The 18,128-nt window shown below is 44.2% G+C and overlaps 1 protein-coding gene across 1 annotated transcript; it reads left to right on the top strand.

Moving 5' to 3' along the window:
- The first annotated feature begins 12,553 nt into the window (after window positions 1-12,553).
- On the top strand, window positions 12,554-14,765 carry LOC117440506 (tripartite motif-containing protein 16-like). The gene has a single exon (XM_034076744.2). The coding sequence runs from the start codon at window positions 12,650-12,652 to the stop codon at window positions 14,303-14,305; it is 1,656 nt and encodes a 551-aa protein (XP_033932635.1). The 5' UTR covers window positions 12,554-12,649; the 3' UTR covers window positions 14,306-14,765.
- The last annotated feature ends 3,363 nt before the right edge of the window (window positions 14,766-18,128 follow it).

The following is an 18,128-nucleotide window of genomic DNA, read 5'->3' as shown; positions in this document are numbered from 1 at the left end:
GATGATCCATTACAAAAAGTCTTACATAAAACAGCTAAGGAGTAAAGAGGTCAAGGTCACATGACCATCTCCTCTATGACCTGTAAAGTCAGATGATCATCCTGCTGACTTAAACACTGAACACTCAAAAGTGATCTGTTCCATTTTGAAAAGTCAGCTTTTTGAAAATCAAACTTTAAATAATTTAAAGTGGTAAAAAAAAAAAAAACAATGCTTGAAAAGTTAGCTGGCTCAAACTCCTGGGCCCTGCTGTTGCTTCCTTGATGGAAGATGAGGACGTGCAGTGTTGAAATTAATGCTTGGAAATTCAGAAATGTGCATGTTGATAGAGCATTTTGGAATTGACATTGAGTTGAGCAGACCATGGCACATGTCAAAAGTGCTAAGTCGAAGTACTATTTGTCAGTTACCACAGAAAACCTAAATAATCCTAGGAAATTTTTGAAAGCCATAAAATCGATATCCACCAGTGAGATCCGTAATGAGATACCTCCGTGCCTCACCACAGCATCTGGCTCTATATCGGACAGGGCCACTATGCTAAATTGCTTTAATGAGCATTTTGTGTCCTGCGGTTCTCTGTTTGATTCGGTTTCTAACTCTGCTTCTGTGAACACCCCAATCCGTGACTCTGAACAACGTGGTCTGGAAAACCCTTTCAGTTTTACTCCTTTTACTGTTGATGTTGTTCGTGAAGCTTTAACCAAGCTAGATCCTAAGAAACCGGCTGGCCCGGACAACGTAGAACCTTTCTTTTTAAAGATAGCTGCAGATTGTACTGCTCTTCCTCTTACTTCTCTTTTTAACCTCTCCCTCAGCACAAATGCAATTCCAAAAATATGGAAGTCAGCTTATGTCCTGCCTTTGCTAAAAGGAGGGGAGGCAACTATTTTAAATAACTATAGGCCAATCTCTAAATTATCAGTTCTGGCGAAGGTGCTCGTACGCCTAGTGAGTGAACAGGTAAAGGAGTTTTTATGTACAAATAATATCCTGTCTAAACATCAGTCAGGTTTCAGAAAGCAACACAGCACCATCACTGCAACAATGAAAGTGTTGAATGATGTGGCGAGTATTTTAGATAATAAGCAGAGTTGTGCAGCTCTATTTATTGACCTTTCCAAAGCGTTTGACACCGTCGATCATCACATTTTGAAGCAGAGGCTAACCAGTATTGGCATATCCAGCCTTGCAGTGGGTGGTTTGTGAACTACCTCTCTGAAAGGTCCCAATGTGTTCACTTTGATGGGCTGTCTTCTGAGTGGTTAAACATTACTAATGGTGTTCCTCAAGGTTCTGTTTTAGGACCACTTTTATTCTCCATATATATCAACAGTTTAGGTGAAAATGTGGATGAAGCTACTTTACATTTCTATGCGGATGATACCGTGATGTACTGTGCAGGTCCCTCCATTAAAGAGGCTGTTGTTAAATTACAAGCTGTTTTTAACACTATTCAGACTCAGCTCTCTGAATTAAAGCTTCTTTTAAATGTGGATAAAACCAAGGTAATGCTCTTTTCTAAAGCTAAAAAGACACCAGAGCCTGTTTTAGATATTGTAACTACGCAAGGAACAAAACTTGAAGTTGTTGCCTGTTACAAATACCTTGGTATCTGGCTTGATGATTGTCTCTCTTTTAAACTTCATGTCAATAACCTGCTTAAAAAACTGAGGGTTAGGCTAGGTTTCTTTTTCAGAAACAAGTCCTGCAGCTATTGTCTGAGGTCACATGATGTAGTCTTGTTAGATGTGCCAAGAGCAAGGACTGTCTTAGGTAAGACAGCTTTTATGTACGCAGCTCCACTTGCTTGGAACAATCTTCAGCAAGAATTGAAACTGAGCAATCTCATTCCTCTGCATGTTTTTAAAGCTAGGATAAATGAAATGCTTGCTGATACAATGGGCACTTGTAAATGTCTATAACTATGTATCCTGTAAATATAATGTATAATGTCCTTATTGTTTTATGTTTCATGTGGAACCTATATGCTGCAGGTCTCCCTTGAAAAAGAGATCTATGATCTCAATGGGACCAATCTGGATAAATAAAGGTTTGAAATGAAATGAAAATTGACGAATCTATAAAGCACACTTATTCTCCATAAGCTCTCAGCGCCACTTGTGGGGCATTGAGATAAGCACTGGTGTTCGGTCCCGGGTTCGAAACCCACCCGAAACTGGTAGTCAAAATAGAATTATTATAATATATATTATAATATATTATACTATATATATTGTGGTGCACTTTTTTTTAAATTAAAATATTGCTATATCTGCAATCAAAGTCATTCCCTCCCAGTACCTGGTACTAGTTAATTACACTATCCCCACTATATTTAAAAAATAAGTCATATATAAAAAAATAATTTAATAAAGTCTGAGTTAACTTTTTTTGAGATCCATAGAACAGGGGTGAAAATGGAAAAAAAGTATCCGAAAATAGTGTCCCGTAAGGCGGGTAGAGTCCCTGACAACTCCCCTTACATTCCTCCAGAGTCGGAAAAAGTATGTTAACTTTTGGAAGAACCAGAGGAAGGGGTGAAAATGGATGAAATGTATCCGAAAATAGTGCCTCATATGCGGGTAGAGTCCCCTGACAACTCCCCTTACATTCCTCCAGAGTCATAAAAAGCATGTTAACTTTTGGAAGAACCAGAGGAAGGGGTGAAAATGGATGAAATGTATCCGAAAATAGTGCCTCATATGCGGGTAGAGTCCCCTGACAACTCCACTTTCCTCACATTCCTCCAGAGACCAGTTCAAAAACTTAAAGTTTTTGAAGAACCATACTGGGGGGTCTCCAGGCAACACATGTACCGGGGCCAGAGTGCACATGGAGCGGGGAGACATTCCTCCATGAAGTGAGGCAGCCGTTTTTCTTCTGAGTCCTTTCAAAAACCGACTTCCGGTTTCCGATTTCGTGCAGACAGTAGTCTTTTACACCATCAAATTGGACAAACGATGCATCGAATGACATCTACAGATCAAGACGAAGCTAACCGAAGTACTCCCAGACTTCTAGCGTGTGAAAAACGTGTGCAAAGTATCCGCAAACGGACCAGTGGCTGTGATGCTAGCTTTGCTGCTAGCGGTTAGCATTTTCAATGGAAAAATACATTGAAATGGCTGCCGTTAGCTTAGCGACTAGCGGTTAGCATAATATTAGTATTTCACACATTCACTGTTCACCCTGACATAAATTATAATGTAACCCATTATCCCTCTCTTAATTCAACACAATTGTTTTATATTTAATAATTCCATAATAACTAAACCTATAATAATTATTTTAAAAGTATCCCTCTCTCAATTCAACTAATTTTAAATAATTTTCACATTGCCATTAAAAGGTCTCAGGCGGGAATCGTACCCGGGTCCCCGAGAGCAAAGACAAACACTTATCTCAGTACAACACAGGGCCACTTAGAGATTACAGGGAAAAAAGTCTTATATATATGGATATATTTCTCAGTATATATATCAACGGGACATTTTCATATCTTTTCCGCCATCAAAATGTATAAACGACACATCAAATCACATCTACAGACCTTGCAAGACGAAGCGAATGGAAGTACTGCCAGCATGTGAAAAACGTGTATTTTACATTTAATAGTTACAAAATGAATAAACCTATTATACTAACTACCCTAAAATACTATAACACTAACTATACAATAATCAACTTCAAATATGGAGAGTCTGAGAAGACAACTTTCCACATATAATTATCTCTTGACTAAATATAAAAATGTTGCACGCATGCCATAGCATGGATTTGAACTCGCGACCATCCGCACCAATGAGCAACGCTGATATCACTGCAACTGCACTGCTTAGAATCTGCCAGCCTTGTGGTGGGGGAGGGGAATAAAATGAAATGGCTCTTAGCACTGTGTACACGGTCGCAGGGTCCCCACATTTTGCAAGCAGGTTCCACACAAGTGCAACAACACACTCTCAAAGGCTCCGAGCGCCAAGCACATTTTTTGAATTTTTTTCAATTTGCTCATTCTTCTCCAGCAAAACCCTGTCTGACTCTACGAGTAAATCAGGATTTTGTGAGAAAGTTTGACATTTTATTGAAAAAAAGTTCTGGGTGTTCTAGGGTTCCCATACTTCAGATCCCTGATCTGGGCCCTATTTAGGCCCTTTTTGGGCCCTGTGAAAAAATTATCTATTTATATCTCTTTTAGGATTTCACGTTTTTTTAATTAAAAATATCTTATAGGAGCGAACGGTAGCAGCTGGATCCCTGAAATTATACACCAGTGTACTACATATAGCGGGGAACATTTGCTGTGAATATCAATTGCGTCACTCAAATGCTTGATTTTATATCAATATTATTCCAATGAAAAGCTCATTTGTCCAAAAGTGCTACTAAGTCGTATCTTTTGATAACAACGTCTGATCGGTTCGGGCTCAATGGCTATTCCCCACCTTTAATTATTCCGCATCCAATGGTACCCTCCGTGAGTCTCTAGGACCTCAGGGGGCAGAATTAGGGCAGTCAGACGTCAATGGCGGTAATGCATGATGGCATTTGATTGAAAAAATGTTCTGGATGGGTTACAGTTTACATACTTCAGATTCCTGATCTGGGCCCTATTTAGAGCCCCCCTGTGAAAAAAATATCTCTTTAGCCCTTTTCAAAGTACTTTAAACACTCACAGAGCACTGCAGCTTCTCAAAAGGCCTGAAGGGAAGGTTTTGTTACATTTTAAGCAGTAACCTTTGACATTTAGTCGCAACAGAGGCAACCATTTGCATCTGCTCTCCGAGACGGTTTAAAATGACATCAAGCTCAAAGCGGTCGGACCTTCCTTTGTGCTGTAAAGGGCACCGTACGGCATGAAAGCGTGACCTTTGGAGCTTTGTTACATTTCAAGCCGTAAACCTTTGACATTAGGAGCAGCGGAGGCATCAATCTGCATGTACTCTTCGAGCCGGTTCTAATGAGAGCAAGCTCAAAGCGTTCGGAACTTCCTTTGCGCCATCGAGGGTACTGTCGGCATTGCGAATGTGACCTCTGACCTCGGTTTTGACCTTGTCCAAGGTCGCAGGGTCCCCACATTTTGCAAGTGGGTTCCACACAAGTGCAACAACACACTCTCAAAGTTTCGCAGCGCCAACCACATTTTTTCAATTTCTTTAATTTTCTTCCCCTCTGCCAACACAAGCCTGTCAGATGCTAAGCTCCAGACAGCATTATGTGAGAAAGTTTGACATTTTATTGAAAAAAAGTTCTGGGTGGGTTACAGTGTTACATACTTCAGATTGCTGATCTGGGGCCCTATTTAGAGGCCCCCTGTAAAAAATTAATATGGCCATATTGATCTGTGGACACCCCTACATGGGGAGTGGGATGCCATATTGATCTGTGGACACCGCCTTGCCCCCCCCCCCCCCACAACTCCCTACACGGGGAGTGGGATGCCATATTGATCTGTGGACAACCCCTACACGGGAAGGGGGATGGCCATATTGATGTATGGACACCCCTTGCCCCCCCCCATGACTCCCTACACGGGGAGTGGGATGCCATATTGATCTGTGGACACCCCGACATGGGGAGTGGGATGCCATATTGATCTGTGGACACCCCTACATGGGGAGTGGGATGCCATATTTACCTGTGGACACCCCTACATGGGAAGTGGGATGGCATATTGATGTATGGACACCTCTTGCCCCCCCCATGACTCCCTACACGGGGAGTGGGATGCCATATTGATCTGTGGACACCCCTACATGGGGAGTGGGATGCCATATTGATCTGTGGACACCCCTACATGGGGAGTGGGATGCCATATTTACCTGTGGACACCCCTACATGGGAAGTGGGATGGCATATTGATGTATGGACAACCTCTTGCCCCCCCCATGACTCCCTACATGGGGAGTGGGATGCCATATTGATCTGTGGACACCCCTACATGGGGAGTGGGATGCCATATTGATCTGTGGACACCGCCTTGCCCCCCCCCCCCCCCCCCCACGACTCCCTACCCGGGGAGTGGGATGCCATATTGATCTGTGGACACCCCTACATGGGGAGTGGGATGCCATATTGATCTGTGGACACCCCTACATGGGGAGTGGGATGCCATATTTACCTGTGGACACCCCTACATGGGAAGTGGGATGGCATATTGATGTATGGACACCTCTTTCCCCCCCCCATGACTCCCTACATGGGGAGTGGGATGCCAATATTGATCTGTGGACACCGCCTTGCCCCACCGCCTTGCCCCCCCCCCCCCCCCCACGACTCCTACACGGGGAGTGGGATGCCATATTGATCTGTGGACAACCCCTACATGGGGAGTGGGATGCCATATTGATCTGTGTACACCCCTACATGGGAGTGGGATGCCATATTTACCTGTGACACCCCTACATGGGAAGTGGGATGGCATATTGATGTATGGACACCTCTTGCCCCCCCCCATGACTCCCTACACGGGGAGTGGGATGCCATATTGATCTGTGGACACCCCTACATGGGGAGTGGATGCCATATTGACCTGTGGACACGTCGAGGGCTCCCCTGGTGGTCGGAGAGGGTACAGGGTCCCAATGGGTAGTATATCGTTTAATTGACCATACGTGGGGGGGGGTGGCTGGGGGGCGGGGCTTGGTATTTTCCAGAACCCCGGGCACACCCCCGAGACCCCGGCGGGTCCCGCTATTTTACAAACGTCGGGGGGGCGAGACAACGGGGCTCTTACGGCGGGTTTATCCCACTCCCTGTGTATTACTCTGTAAGCGGGCTCCCATATAAGTCCCAAGTAGGCTACTTTTGGGTAGTGGAATTCCATATAGACCCCTGGACACCCCTACATGGGAAGTGGGATGCCATATTGATCTGTGGACACCCCTACATGGGAAGTGGGATGCCATATTGATGTATGGACCCCCCCCCCCCCCACGGGAAGTGGAATTCCATATTGACCTGTGGACACCCCTACATGGGAAGTGGGATGCCATATTGATCTGTGGACACCCCTACATGGGAAGTGGGATGCCATATTGATATATGGACACCCCCCCCCCCCCCACGGGAAGTGGAATTCCATATAGAGACCCCTGGACACCCCTACATGGGAAGTGGGATGCCATATTGATCTGTGGACACCACCTTGCCCCCCCCATGACCCCTACACGGGAAGTGGGATGCCATATTGATGTATTGACACCCCCCCCACGGGAAGTGGGATGCCATATTGACCTGTGGACACCCCTACATGGGAAGTGGGATGCCATATTGATCTGTGGACACCACTTGCCCCCCCCCCCGGACGTCCCTACATGGGAAGTGGGATGCCATATTGATCTGTGGACACCCCCTTTGTCCCCCCCCCATGACTATGGGCGCCACCTAGGGTCCGATACACGCATCCACCATGGCAGCATCCCACTCCCTGTGTCTTACACTGCCAATGGACACCAAAGTATCGAGGTTATCCCATTACCTAATATGGTGTCCCACTAGCTGGGTATCCCAATGGGAAAACGGCCCAAAAAATGCCATTTCTGCTACCCACGGTGCATTACTCTGCGTGAGTGCATGTGCTCCAGGGCGCTGCAGAGCTGCACAAAATACTTCCAGATAGTTCTCTCTGGTTCTTACCTGTCACAGGGCTTGATGTGTTTATTTGGTTGGGGCTCGAGGTCCACATAATCACTGACTGGGCGGCCATTGGGTTAAGATAAGACATAAGATAATACTTTATTGATCTCATTTGGGACATTGTTGTGTTGCAGCAGCACAAAAGACATGGCATTGTACAATACAAATGAAAACACTAGAAATAAACAAGAAAGTAGAAAATATACATGTTGAATTTACAAATTAACAAAAGCAAAATATAAAGCAAGTTATTATGTATACATAAGTATGTGAGGGACGGATTGTTGTTGGTTTTTCTTGTACACAGGCATCTTCTTCTGCCTCTTCTTCACTCATAGCAGTGTCACTGTCCTCTGATTCCATCTCACAATCACTTTCTCTTTTGGATGGCAATCACATCCTGCACACTGAATCCAGGACAATCTCTGTTGCTGGTGGCATTCTGAAATGGAAAAAGTCAGTTAATAAATATGTATCAATAATACATATGCCTTATTATATTGTAATAGATCACCTGAAGGAATAGATAGGGTGGTGGAACAAGTGTTCATTCTGTCTGGCTTAGCCTATTACACACTAAAAGGAATGCATGCACCCACACATGCAGGGTAAACCAGTTCAACAAGTCACACAGTGCTGTCTGGCTAATGCTAACAGGCTAATTATCATCTAAAAGGGATACCTCCAAATGTCCCAAAACATTTCAGAAAGAACTGTTTCTGCCAGAACCAGAGAAGAGTTGAATGTATTTTTGTAACTAATGAACTGATAAGATACAAGTAGAGTTTATAATAATGCTACAGATATAATTCACATACTGCTGTCAGCAGGGCCGGACTGGGACAATAAGTCAGGCCGGGAATTATACACCCAGCCAGGCCACTACCAGTTTTCTTTTTTGCCATTTTCCTGGATTTATTTGTCAATATTTACAGCGTTGCTGCCCATAGTGATAGCCCTCTAGTTTAAATCTACTACCCCAGAATAAACATATGGACATGGGTCACTATTTAAAAAAAAAAATTGCAAATCTATTTAGGAACCTAACCTATCCATGTTAACATATTTTAAGTGGAGGTGGACCTCAAATCCTCTAGGGGGGTCCGGGGGCATGCTCCCCCGGTAAGATTTTTTTTTTAAATGTTGGACTTAAATGCATCAATCTGGTGCACTTGAGGGGGAAATAAAAGAGACTACACCCATATGAAACAGAACTGTATACATTTAAATAATCATAAAATCATAAGAACATGGCCATAACCAATAACATACCATATCCAATATGAAAGAACATTGAAACTTCTTTATTTATTTGTTTTTGGTTCATTTATAGTTGTGAGTGTGTCTGGGCTCCTGAACCAGCCTCTCCTGTCTCCCCCCTCTCCCTCCTGCTCATCTTTGAGGCAGAAGCAAAAGACTAGTTTTAGCTCTCAACAAGTTATTTGCATATTTTATTATTCATGCATATTTTACTAATCACTCCCCCTTCAAATGGAAATATGTGTTTACATAACATGGTGACCAAACCGTTTGAGACCCACTGAGATAACTTAGACTAAGTTAACTATCTAAACACTCAGAGAGTCCTTTACCTCACCTGTAGTTATCAGTCTCTCAGTCTGACTGGAGAGGACTCTCCTCCACCTCATTATATCCATTAGCGCAGCTAGCTAGCACCAGATGCTAACAACAATACACGTAACCGGTGCGCGCACTTTCTCTCTCTCGCTCGCGCCACACATACACACCCTCCCGAGCTTGAATGACACACAGACAGAGACCAATCGAGGGCATTAGTGTATGATCGTGGCCATGTCGGCAGGCCACATCATGTAGACAGCCAGTCACCCCTCTGTGAGGCAGAGTCAGACCCACATTTGCTCAGCGTTGCGTTCACAATACATACGTACAAAAAAAACAAAAATCCTCAGGCCAGCAGGCCACTTAGCAGGCCAGGCCATCGGGAAACCTCCCGGTCCTCCCGATGGCCAGTCCGGGCCTGGCTGTCAGAAATAATGTATTAATTTATTCAATTCTGGTGTTAATTCAACATCTTAACAGAGGACACATTTAGAACTTAGTTATAGTGAATTATCAAAGACATTCTATTTTTCTATTAGTGTTTTATTTCCATATAAGAAGGGAGCCAGGGCCGGTCATTAAAGGAGGCGATCCAGGAAGCCTTCGCTCTCTCACGGAGCGTCCACACTACAGCTCCAAAAATAGCTTGGAGCTGGGCGTGTCTGGAGCTTGGGGATTTTATTCAAGCAACACGACCAACAACCAATCACATGAATCTCCCGCCCCCGACATACAAAGCAAAAACCCCCGGGGATTTTATGCGAGCAATATATATATAAACTCCCCAAACAGGCGAAAACCTACCAGTTTCCCCCACTGTCTCTGCCACCCCCCCTCCATGCCTGGTTCCTCCAGTTTGTATCCCGGTAGGTGAAGAGGGTCTGGTCATACAAACCGGGAGATTCGCTACGGCGATAGTTAGTTTTCTCCTCCGACTTTTTTTGAAATATAGAAATGAACGGCGGGATATCTCTCCCAGCTTAGACGCGGTTTGGATTGGCTACGGCTTCAGCTGTCAGATTTTGGGAAACGGGATTTGATTGGCTGGCGCTGGCTACTCCGCGTCTCAGGCGACAGAAGTTGAACATTGTTCAACTTCTGTCGCCTGAGACGCCTGAGACGCCTCGCTCTGCTACCCACAATTCAGTTCGGCGAAAAAAGCGCGGCTACGTGACGTCACCCCATTGAAAGTGAATGGGCAGATTGGAGCAGATTGGAGCTTTCGACGCTGTCGACGCTGTGTGGAGACGGGCCGTCAGACCTGCTGCTGACTCCAGAGCCTCTTTGTGGTCTCTGAGAGATTTGGACATTATTCTGTCTTCTTGTTTTTAGTATTGTTAAATGTGTGTGTAGTGGGAGGGGGAGGATTTGGGTAAGTTTGGGGTACACTCTACCTCTCCTCACTTATGTAAACTCTGTTAGACACACTGTAGATTGTTGCCACCCTGGCATTTTCTTTGGTGTAAATAAATAAACTTGTGTTCACTTTCACCCTGACTGTTGTGTGTTACTGTCTCCATTTCCCCCACACTTTATTAGGGATGGAAAAGACACACATATATATAAATTAGGGCTGTCAAATTAACGCGTTAATAACGCATTAACGCAAAAAAAATTAACGCCTCTAATTATGTTAACGCGATTAACGCATGTGTATTTTTTGTCCTCGGCCGCCCCGTAGTTTCAGAGCGCATCGAGTTTAAAATACCATCTACAAGCTGATGCTGACAGCCCCGCTCCTGCCGCCCGCTTTGGCAGATCACACTTCCACGCTCACCGGCAGGCACCGACTGGCCATCGGGAGGACCGGGAGGGTGTGTGTATGTGTGGCCCGAGCGAGCGAGAGAGAGACCTTACGTGTGGTGCATTGTTGTTGCTAGCATCTGGTGCTAGCTAGCTGCGCTAACGGATATAAGGAGCTGTTTAATGAAAACAGAGGAGCGACATTTCGCAGAGCACTTGACTTTATGCAGGAAGCCAGACAGCGGGACATTGTACGAAAAGTCAGCACGGATAGTGCAACATGATTGCAGCGTCCAGGCAGCTCCCGTTCGAAGCATATGCCTTGAGTTGCACATAGCTCCAACAATCCATCACACACACACACGCACACACCACACACACACACACACCACACACACACACACACACACACACACACACACACACACACACACACCACACACACACACACACCCACACACACCACACCACACACTTTGTATTGTATTATTGTATTAGAGAGGTTCCAGGTTGTTGTGTTTAATATTCATGAGAATATTTGTCATTGTTCAAATGATAATAAACATTAGCATAAAGCATATTTGTCCACTCATATGTTGATAACAGTATTACAAACTTGAACAATATTCCTCTATATATGTATGTGTATATGTATTTTTTACCCCCTAGTATTTCTACTTTTGCTTCAGAGAATATCTATCTAGAGATTTTTCATTTATTCTTTATATATTCTATTGTGTATTGCTTGGAGGGGGGGGCACCAAATCATAATCTGGCCTAGGGCACCAAAATGTCTAGGGCCGGCCCTGTAAACTGCTATATACTTCCACTGCGCTACATTTTAAAAGAACAGTATTGTACTTTGAATCCACTGCATTAATTTCACAGCTTTTACTAGTTAGATATAGATTAGTAAATAATTCAAAAATATAAATCAATCATTAAATACACTTTGACAGATATTTATAGGATGAGATATCCAGCAGCAAGACATCAAGTATTCAAATGATCTCTATATTTACTAACTGTGATAGCACACATCAATAATCATTATAGTAACTCAATATATATATATAGGATTCTGAAAAGGGCCTTTATGCATAAGTATATTTTGATAGCAATGCTTTTGTACTTTACTTGTAACAGAGTATTTTTACCCTGTAGTATTTCTACTTTTTGCTTCAGTAGAATATCTGAGTACTTCTTACACCACTGCCACCATGAGTGTGGGAGCTGTGGTGCTACAAAAGCCTGACTTTAAAACAAATGTTTTACAGCTGAAGACTGTTTTCAAATGTAGAGCAGGTTGTGAGCGAGTCTCCGTTTGTAAATGAGGAAACAGTTCAGAGCGTCTGCTCCTCCTCCTGGAACGAGTCAGAGTCTGATGAGCCCTCCCTCTTCTTCCTGCTCTCAGACACAGCCAGCTCCACTCTGTACTTCCTGGTTCCTCCCCTTCAGATCCACACTGAGGAGGAGGGGCGTAACCAACATGTGGGTAAAGCACGAGAGCTGATAGGCCACATTCACTGCTCACACACACACACACACACACACACACACACACACACACACACACACACACACACACACACACACACACACACACACATCCTGTTCAGATCACAGCTCACACAGTTTCAGCTCTCAGGAAGTGAAACTCAGACACTCGCTGCCACTGAGAGGTGAGATGGCGCAGAGAGGAGTTCAGCTGGACCGGGAAACCTTCTCTTGTTCCATCTGTCTGGATCTACTGAAGGATCCGGTCACTATTCCCTGTGGACACAGCTACTGCATGGACTGTATCAAACACCACTGGGATGGAGAGCTAATCCACAGCTGCCCTCAGTGCAGGCAGAGCTTCACACTGAGGCCTGTCCTGCTGAAAAGCACCATGTTAGCAGCTTTAGTGGAGGAGCTGAAGAAGACTGGACTCCAAGCTGCTCCTGCTGATCTCTGCTATGCTGGAGCTGGAGATGTGGCCTGTGATGTCTGCACTGGGAGGAAGCTGAGAGCCTGTAAGTCCTGCCTCGTGTGTCTCGTATCTTACTGTGAGAAACACCTCCAGCGTCATTATGACGTAGCTCAATTAAAGAAACACAAGCTGGTGGAGCCCTCCAAGAAGCTCCAGGAGAACATCTGCTCTCGTCACGACGAGGTTAAGAAGCTGTTCTGCCGCACTGATCAGCAGAGTATCTGTTCTCTCTGCTCTGTGGACGAACACAAAGGCCACGACACGGTGTCAGCTGCAGCAGAGAGGATTGAGAGGCAGAGAGAGCTGGAGGGGAGTCGTCTCAACATCCAGCAGAGGATCCAGGACGGAGAGAAGGAGGTGAAGCTGCTTCACCGGGAGGTGAAGGCCGTCAACGGCTCCACTGATAAAGCAGTGGAGAACAGTGAGAAGACGTTCACTGAGCTGATCCGTCTCGTGCAGAAGAGAAGCTCTGATGTGAAGCAGCAGCTCAGATCCCAGCAGGAGAGAGAAGTGAGTCGAGTCAGAGAGCTCCAGGAGAAGCTGGAGCAGGAGATCTCTGAGCTGAAGAGGAGAGACGCTGAGCTGGAGCTGCTGTCTCACACAGAGGACCACAACCAGTTTCTGCTCAGCTACCCCTCCTCACTGCCAGCCCCCCTCAGTGAAGCTACACACTCCTCCAGCGCCAACATCCGTCCTCTGAGCTACTTTGAGGACGTGACGGCGGCCCTGTCAGCAGTCAGAGACAAACTACAGGACGTCCTGAGAGAGGAGTGGACACACGTCTCACCGACTGAAGTGGATGTTTTACTGCCAGCAGCAGAGCCCACCTCCAGAGCTGGGTTCTTAAAATATTCACAGGAAGTCACTCTGGATCCAAACACAGCAAATACATGGCTGTTATTATCTGAGGGGAGCAGAAAAGCAACATTCATGGGACACCAACAGTCTTATTCCAGTCACCCAGACAGATTCACTGATTATTATGCTCAGGTCCTGAGTAGAGAGAGTCTGAGTGGACGGTGTTACTGGGAGGTGGAGCGGAGAGGGGGAAGAGTTTTTGTAGCAGTCGCATACAAGAATATCAGCAGAGCAGGGGACGAAAGTCTATTTGGACTCAATGATAAATCTTGGTCCTTAGAGTGTAACCAAAACAGTTATTCATTTCGTTACAACAGTATCGAAACTCCCGTCTCAGGTCCTCCGTCCTCCAGAGTAGGAGTGTACCTGGATCACAGAGCAGGTGTTCTGTCCTTCTACAGCATCGTCTCTGAAACCATGACTCTCCTCCACAGAGTGCAGGCCACGTTCACTCAGCCGCTACATGCTGGAGTTTGGCTTTGTGAAACAGCTGAGTTTTGTAAACTGAAATAGCCTGAAGTCACTCGAGGAGCTCTTGTACTTCTTAAACTCACCGTGTGTCCATCAGAGCTTATGGCTCATGTCTTCACTGCACAGAGATCAGCTGTCAATCAAACATGATGGGATGTGCTTTAACATCTCCTCACGAGTTGTTCTGTGTCGTGTGAAATGATCACGTAATCATTTAAAACATATATTCTTATTCTCTGATTGCCTTTCACTCTGTTCAGTTGTATTTGTAGTCTTGTGTGTGTTCAACAGAGACGTGTGTTCATGATTTACATTTCAGGAGGGCGAAGGGAGTCAGAGGTGGATTTGCAAACGGTTAGTGACGAGGGGGTTCGATGGTTTAACGGTGGGGGGTAGGACCCGTTTCTCTTCGTGAATATATATTAGAAAAGCTAACTGGTCGAGTGCCACATGTTGTATATTTTTTACTGTTTGGGTTTTTCTTGTTAATAAAATAACTAAGAGGACAAAAGTGAAAATCTCTGTCTTTTGCTTTTTTTAATTATAAATATATATTTAAATTATTTTTCTGAAACAAGTTATTTGCCAGAAGCATCAAAGGTGCATTGTTAAATGAATAACGACTTGTTAATAAATCATTTATCAGTTTCTCTTAAAGGAAATCACACAGACGTCAGCAGTGAGTCAGCAATCCTTCTGAAATCTCACATGCATGCACTCGTCATGATCGATAGCACACTGAATATGTCGGATCAGTAACACCGAAGAAACTGTCTCTCAAAACATGTCTCTGTAAAACATTTTAATGACCGAACTCGCAGGATTCCTGTAATGGTGGTGTTTCTATTTAGCTAGCACCCTTCATGTGGACAATATGCTTGATTGTAATTATTTGATTTAGGGGACGAGGCTCAATCAAGATCAGAAGTTAATTATTACTTTTAAAGGATTAGTTAAGATAAGGTTTGAACATAAAGAGTAAGAGTCTGCTTAAGCTTTTTTGTTTCTTTGAGTATAATTCAGATTAAAGTCTGACCAATGCTAGTGTTTAATAGAGTGCCAGAGTGGCGCGTCCTAAAACCTGGAAGTGAGTCAGCATTTTACCACTACCGGTTCCCTCGTCTCAGAGCCAATGGGATTTGTTTGTAGCCTTTATTTAACCAGGTGAAGCCCCTTGAGATCAAGGGTGACCTGCAGGACGTTAGTTACACATGTAACATAAAAACAACAGAACAACAATAAGGACGACAACATAATGTACAGTTTACAGTGACGGGTACCGTGAGTATCAAACAGCATGTCACCCAGCCGAGTTTCAAAGTGATGCAGGGGAACCAAAGTGCTCAGTTTTAAACATGTTTGCAGACTGTTCCAAGTCAGTGGAGCTGCTCATCTAAAAGCTTTCTTCCCTGAGACAGTCCTAGCACTTAGCACATTTAATAAAACCACATCATGAGATCTCAGGCAATACGTACTTTCAATTCGTCCAGAGATCAGAGAGCAGATATAAAAAGGTAGTTTACCCAACATGGCTTTATAGATGAACGTGTACCAGTGACTGAGCCTCCATACAGTTAGTGAAGGCAGACCTGCCTGGCGTACAGGGTGCAGTGATGAGTCAGTGCTTTACAGTTAGTAACAAATCTCAGTGCGCTGTGATACGCAGCATCTAACTTGTTCAGGCAATGGGCAGGTGCATTCATATAGACCAGATCCCCATAGGTCACAGGTCAAAAGGTCACAGAGCCTTTTCCTGGCCTCAAGCGAGAAACAGGACTTGTTTCTGAAAAAGAAACCTAGTCTAACCCTCAGCTTTTTAAGCAGATTAATGACCTGAAGATTAAAAGTAAGACAATCATCAAGACAGACACCAAGGTATTTGTAACAGGTAACCACTTTGAGTACTTGTCCTTGCATAGTAACAATATCCACAACAGTGTCTGTAGTCTTTTTAGCTTTAGAAAAGAGCATTACCTTGGTTTTCTCAACATTTAAAAGAAGCTTTAGTTCAGCGAGCTGAGTCTGAATAATGTTAAAAACAGCCTGTAATTTAACACCAGCCTCCTGCATGGAGGGACCTGCACAGCACATCACGGTATCATCCGCATAGAAATGTAAAGTAGCTTCATCTAGATTTTCACCTAAACTGTTGATGTAGATGGAGAATAAAAGTGGACCTAACACAGAGCCTTGAGGAACACCATTAGCAATGTTTAACCACTCAGAAGACAGCCCATCAAAGTGAACACATTGGGACCTTTCATTCTGAAAGAGGTGAAATGAGCTAACGTGACGGCCATCTTGGTGTTGGTGACGTATGCAAGACCAGAGATGTAGTTCATTGAGCGCGTCACATAAAAAAATGTGTTACTTCACAGTTTTACGGCACATTTTAATTGTTTTGACTTGCAAAATTATCTTTTAAATTGACAAACATCATGTGTGTAATTCGTTGCACAATTCAAACGGAATCAAAAGATAATCTTTCTCTCTCCATCGACTTCAATGCATACTTTTTCCGAAATAAGGTCCCATGGAGGAAGGGGAGGGACTTCGCCTCTCTATTAGGCAAAACTCACTTCTTCATGTCTCTTCTATAATAATAATAATAATAATAATAATAATACATTTAATTTCAAAAGCGCTTTTCCAGGTGCTCAAAGATGCTTTACAGTGGTTTGATAAAAGATGATAAAATAAAATTATATTAAAACAGCAACACAGCATAATTCACAAATTAAAAGCCAGTCTGAAGAGGTGTGTTTTGGTCAGTGTTTTGAAAGTGGGGGGGTCGGTGCGGTCTCTGGTGTGTCTGGTGTCTGGCTGCGGGAGGGGGTGTAGTGGTGGATCAGGTCTACATCAACATGTGTCCCCTCTTCTCCATGTCTCCTCTACATCAACATGTGTCCCCTCTTCTTCATGTCTCTTCTACATCAACATGTGTCCCCTCTTCTTCATGTCTCTTCTACATCAACATGTGTCCCCTCTTCTTCATGTCCCCTCTTCTTCATGTCTCTTCTACATCAACATGTGTCCCCTCTTCTTCATGTCTCTTCTACATCAACATGTGTCCCCTCTTCTCCATGTCTCTTCTACATCAACATGTGTCCCCTCTTCTTCATGTCTCTTCTGCATCAACATGTGTCCCCTCTTCTCCATGTTTCTTCTACATCAACATGTGTCCCCTCTTCTTCATGTCTCTTCTACATCAATATGTGTCCCCTCTTCTTCATGTCTCTTCTACATCAACATGTGTCCCCTCTTCTTCATGTCTCTTCCACATCAACATGTGTCCCCTCTTCTTCGTGTCTCTTCTACATCAACATGTGTCCCCTCTTCTTCATGTATCTTCTACATCAACATGTGTCCCCTCTTCTTCATGTCTCTTCTCCATCAACATGTGTCCTCTCTTCTCCATGTCTCTTCTACATCAACATGTGTCCCCTCTTCTTCATGTGTCTTCTACATCAACATGTGTCCCCTCTTCTTCATGTCTCTTCTACATCAACATGTGTCCCCTCTTCTCCATATCTCTTCTACATCAACATGTGTCCCCTCTTCTTCATGTCTCTTCTACATCAACATTTGTCCCCTCTTCTTCATGTCTCTTCTACATCAACATGTGTCCCCTCTTCTCCATGTCTCTTCTACATCAACATGTGTCCCCTCTTCTTCATGTCTCTTCTACATCAACATGTGTCCCCTCGTCTTCATGTCTCTTCTACATCAACATGTGTCCCCTCTTCTTCATGTCCCCTCTTCTTCATGTCTCTTCTACATCAACATGTGTCCCCTCTTCTCCATGTCTCTTCTACATCAACATGTGTCCCCTCTGTGGAAAGAGACTCTGAAAGTTTCAGGAACA

Source organism: Pseudochaenichthys georgianus, unplaced genomic scaffold (genome assembly GCF_902827115.2).
Source record: "Pseudochaenichthys georgianus unplaced genomic scaffold, fPseGeo1.2 scaffold_1007_arrow_ctg1, whole genome shotgun sequence".
Taxonomy (NCBI): domain Eukaryota; kingdom Metazoa; phylum Chordata; class Actinopteri; order Perciformes; family Channichthyidae; genus Pseudochaenichthys; species Pseudochaenichthys georgianus.
This window is presented reverse-complemented; position numbering and strand designations above follow the sequence as displayed.

What these genes read in the sequence shown, in the direction of transcription:
- LOC117440506 (XM_034076744.2), top strand. Translation starts at nt 12,650, where the DNA reads ATGGCGCAGAGAGGAGTTCAGCTGGACCGGGAAACCTTCTCTTGTTCC.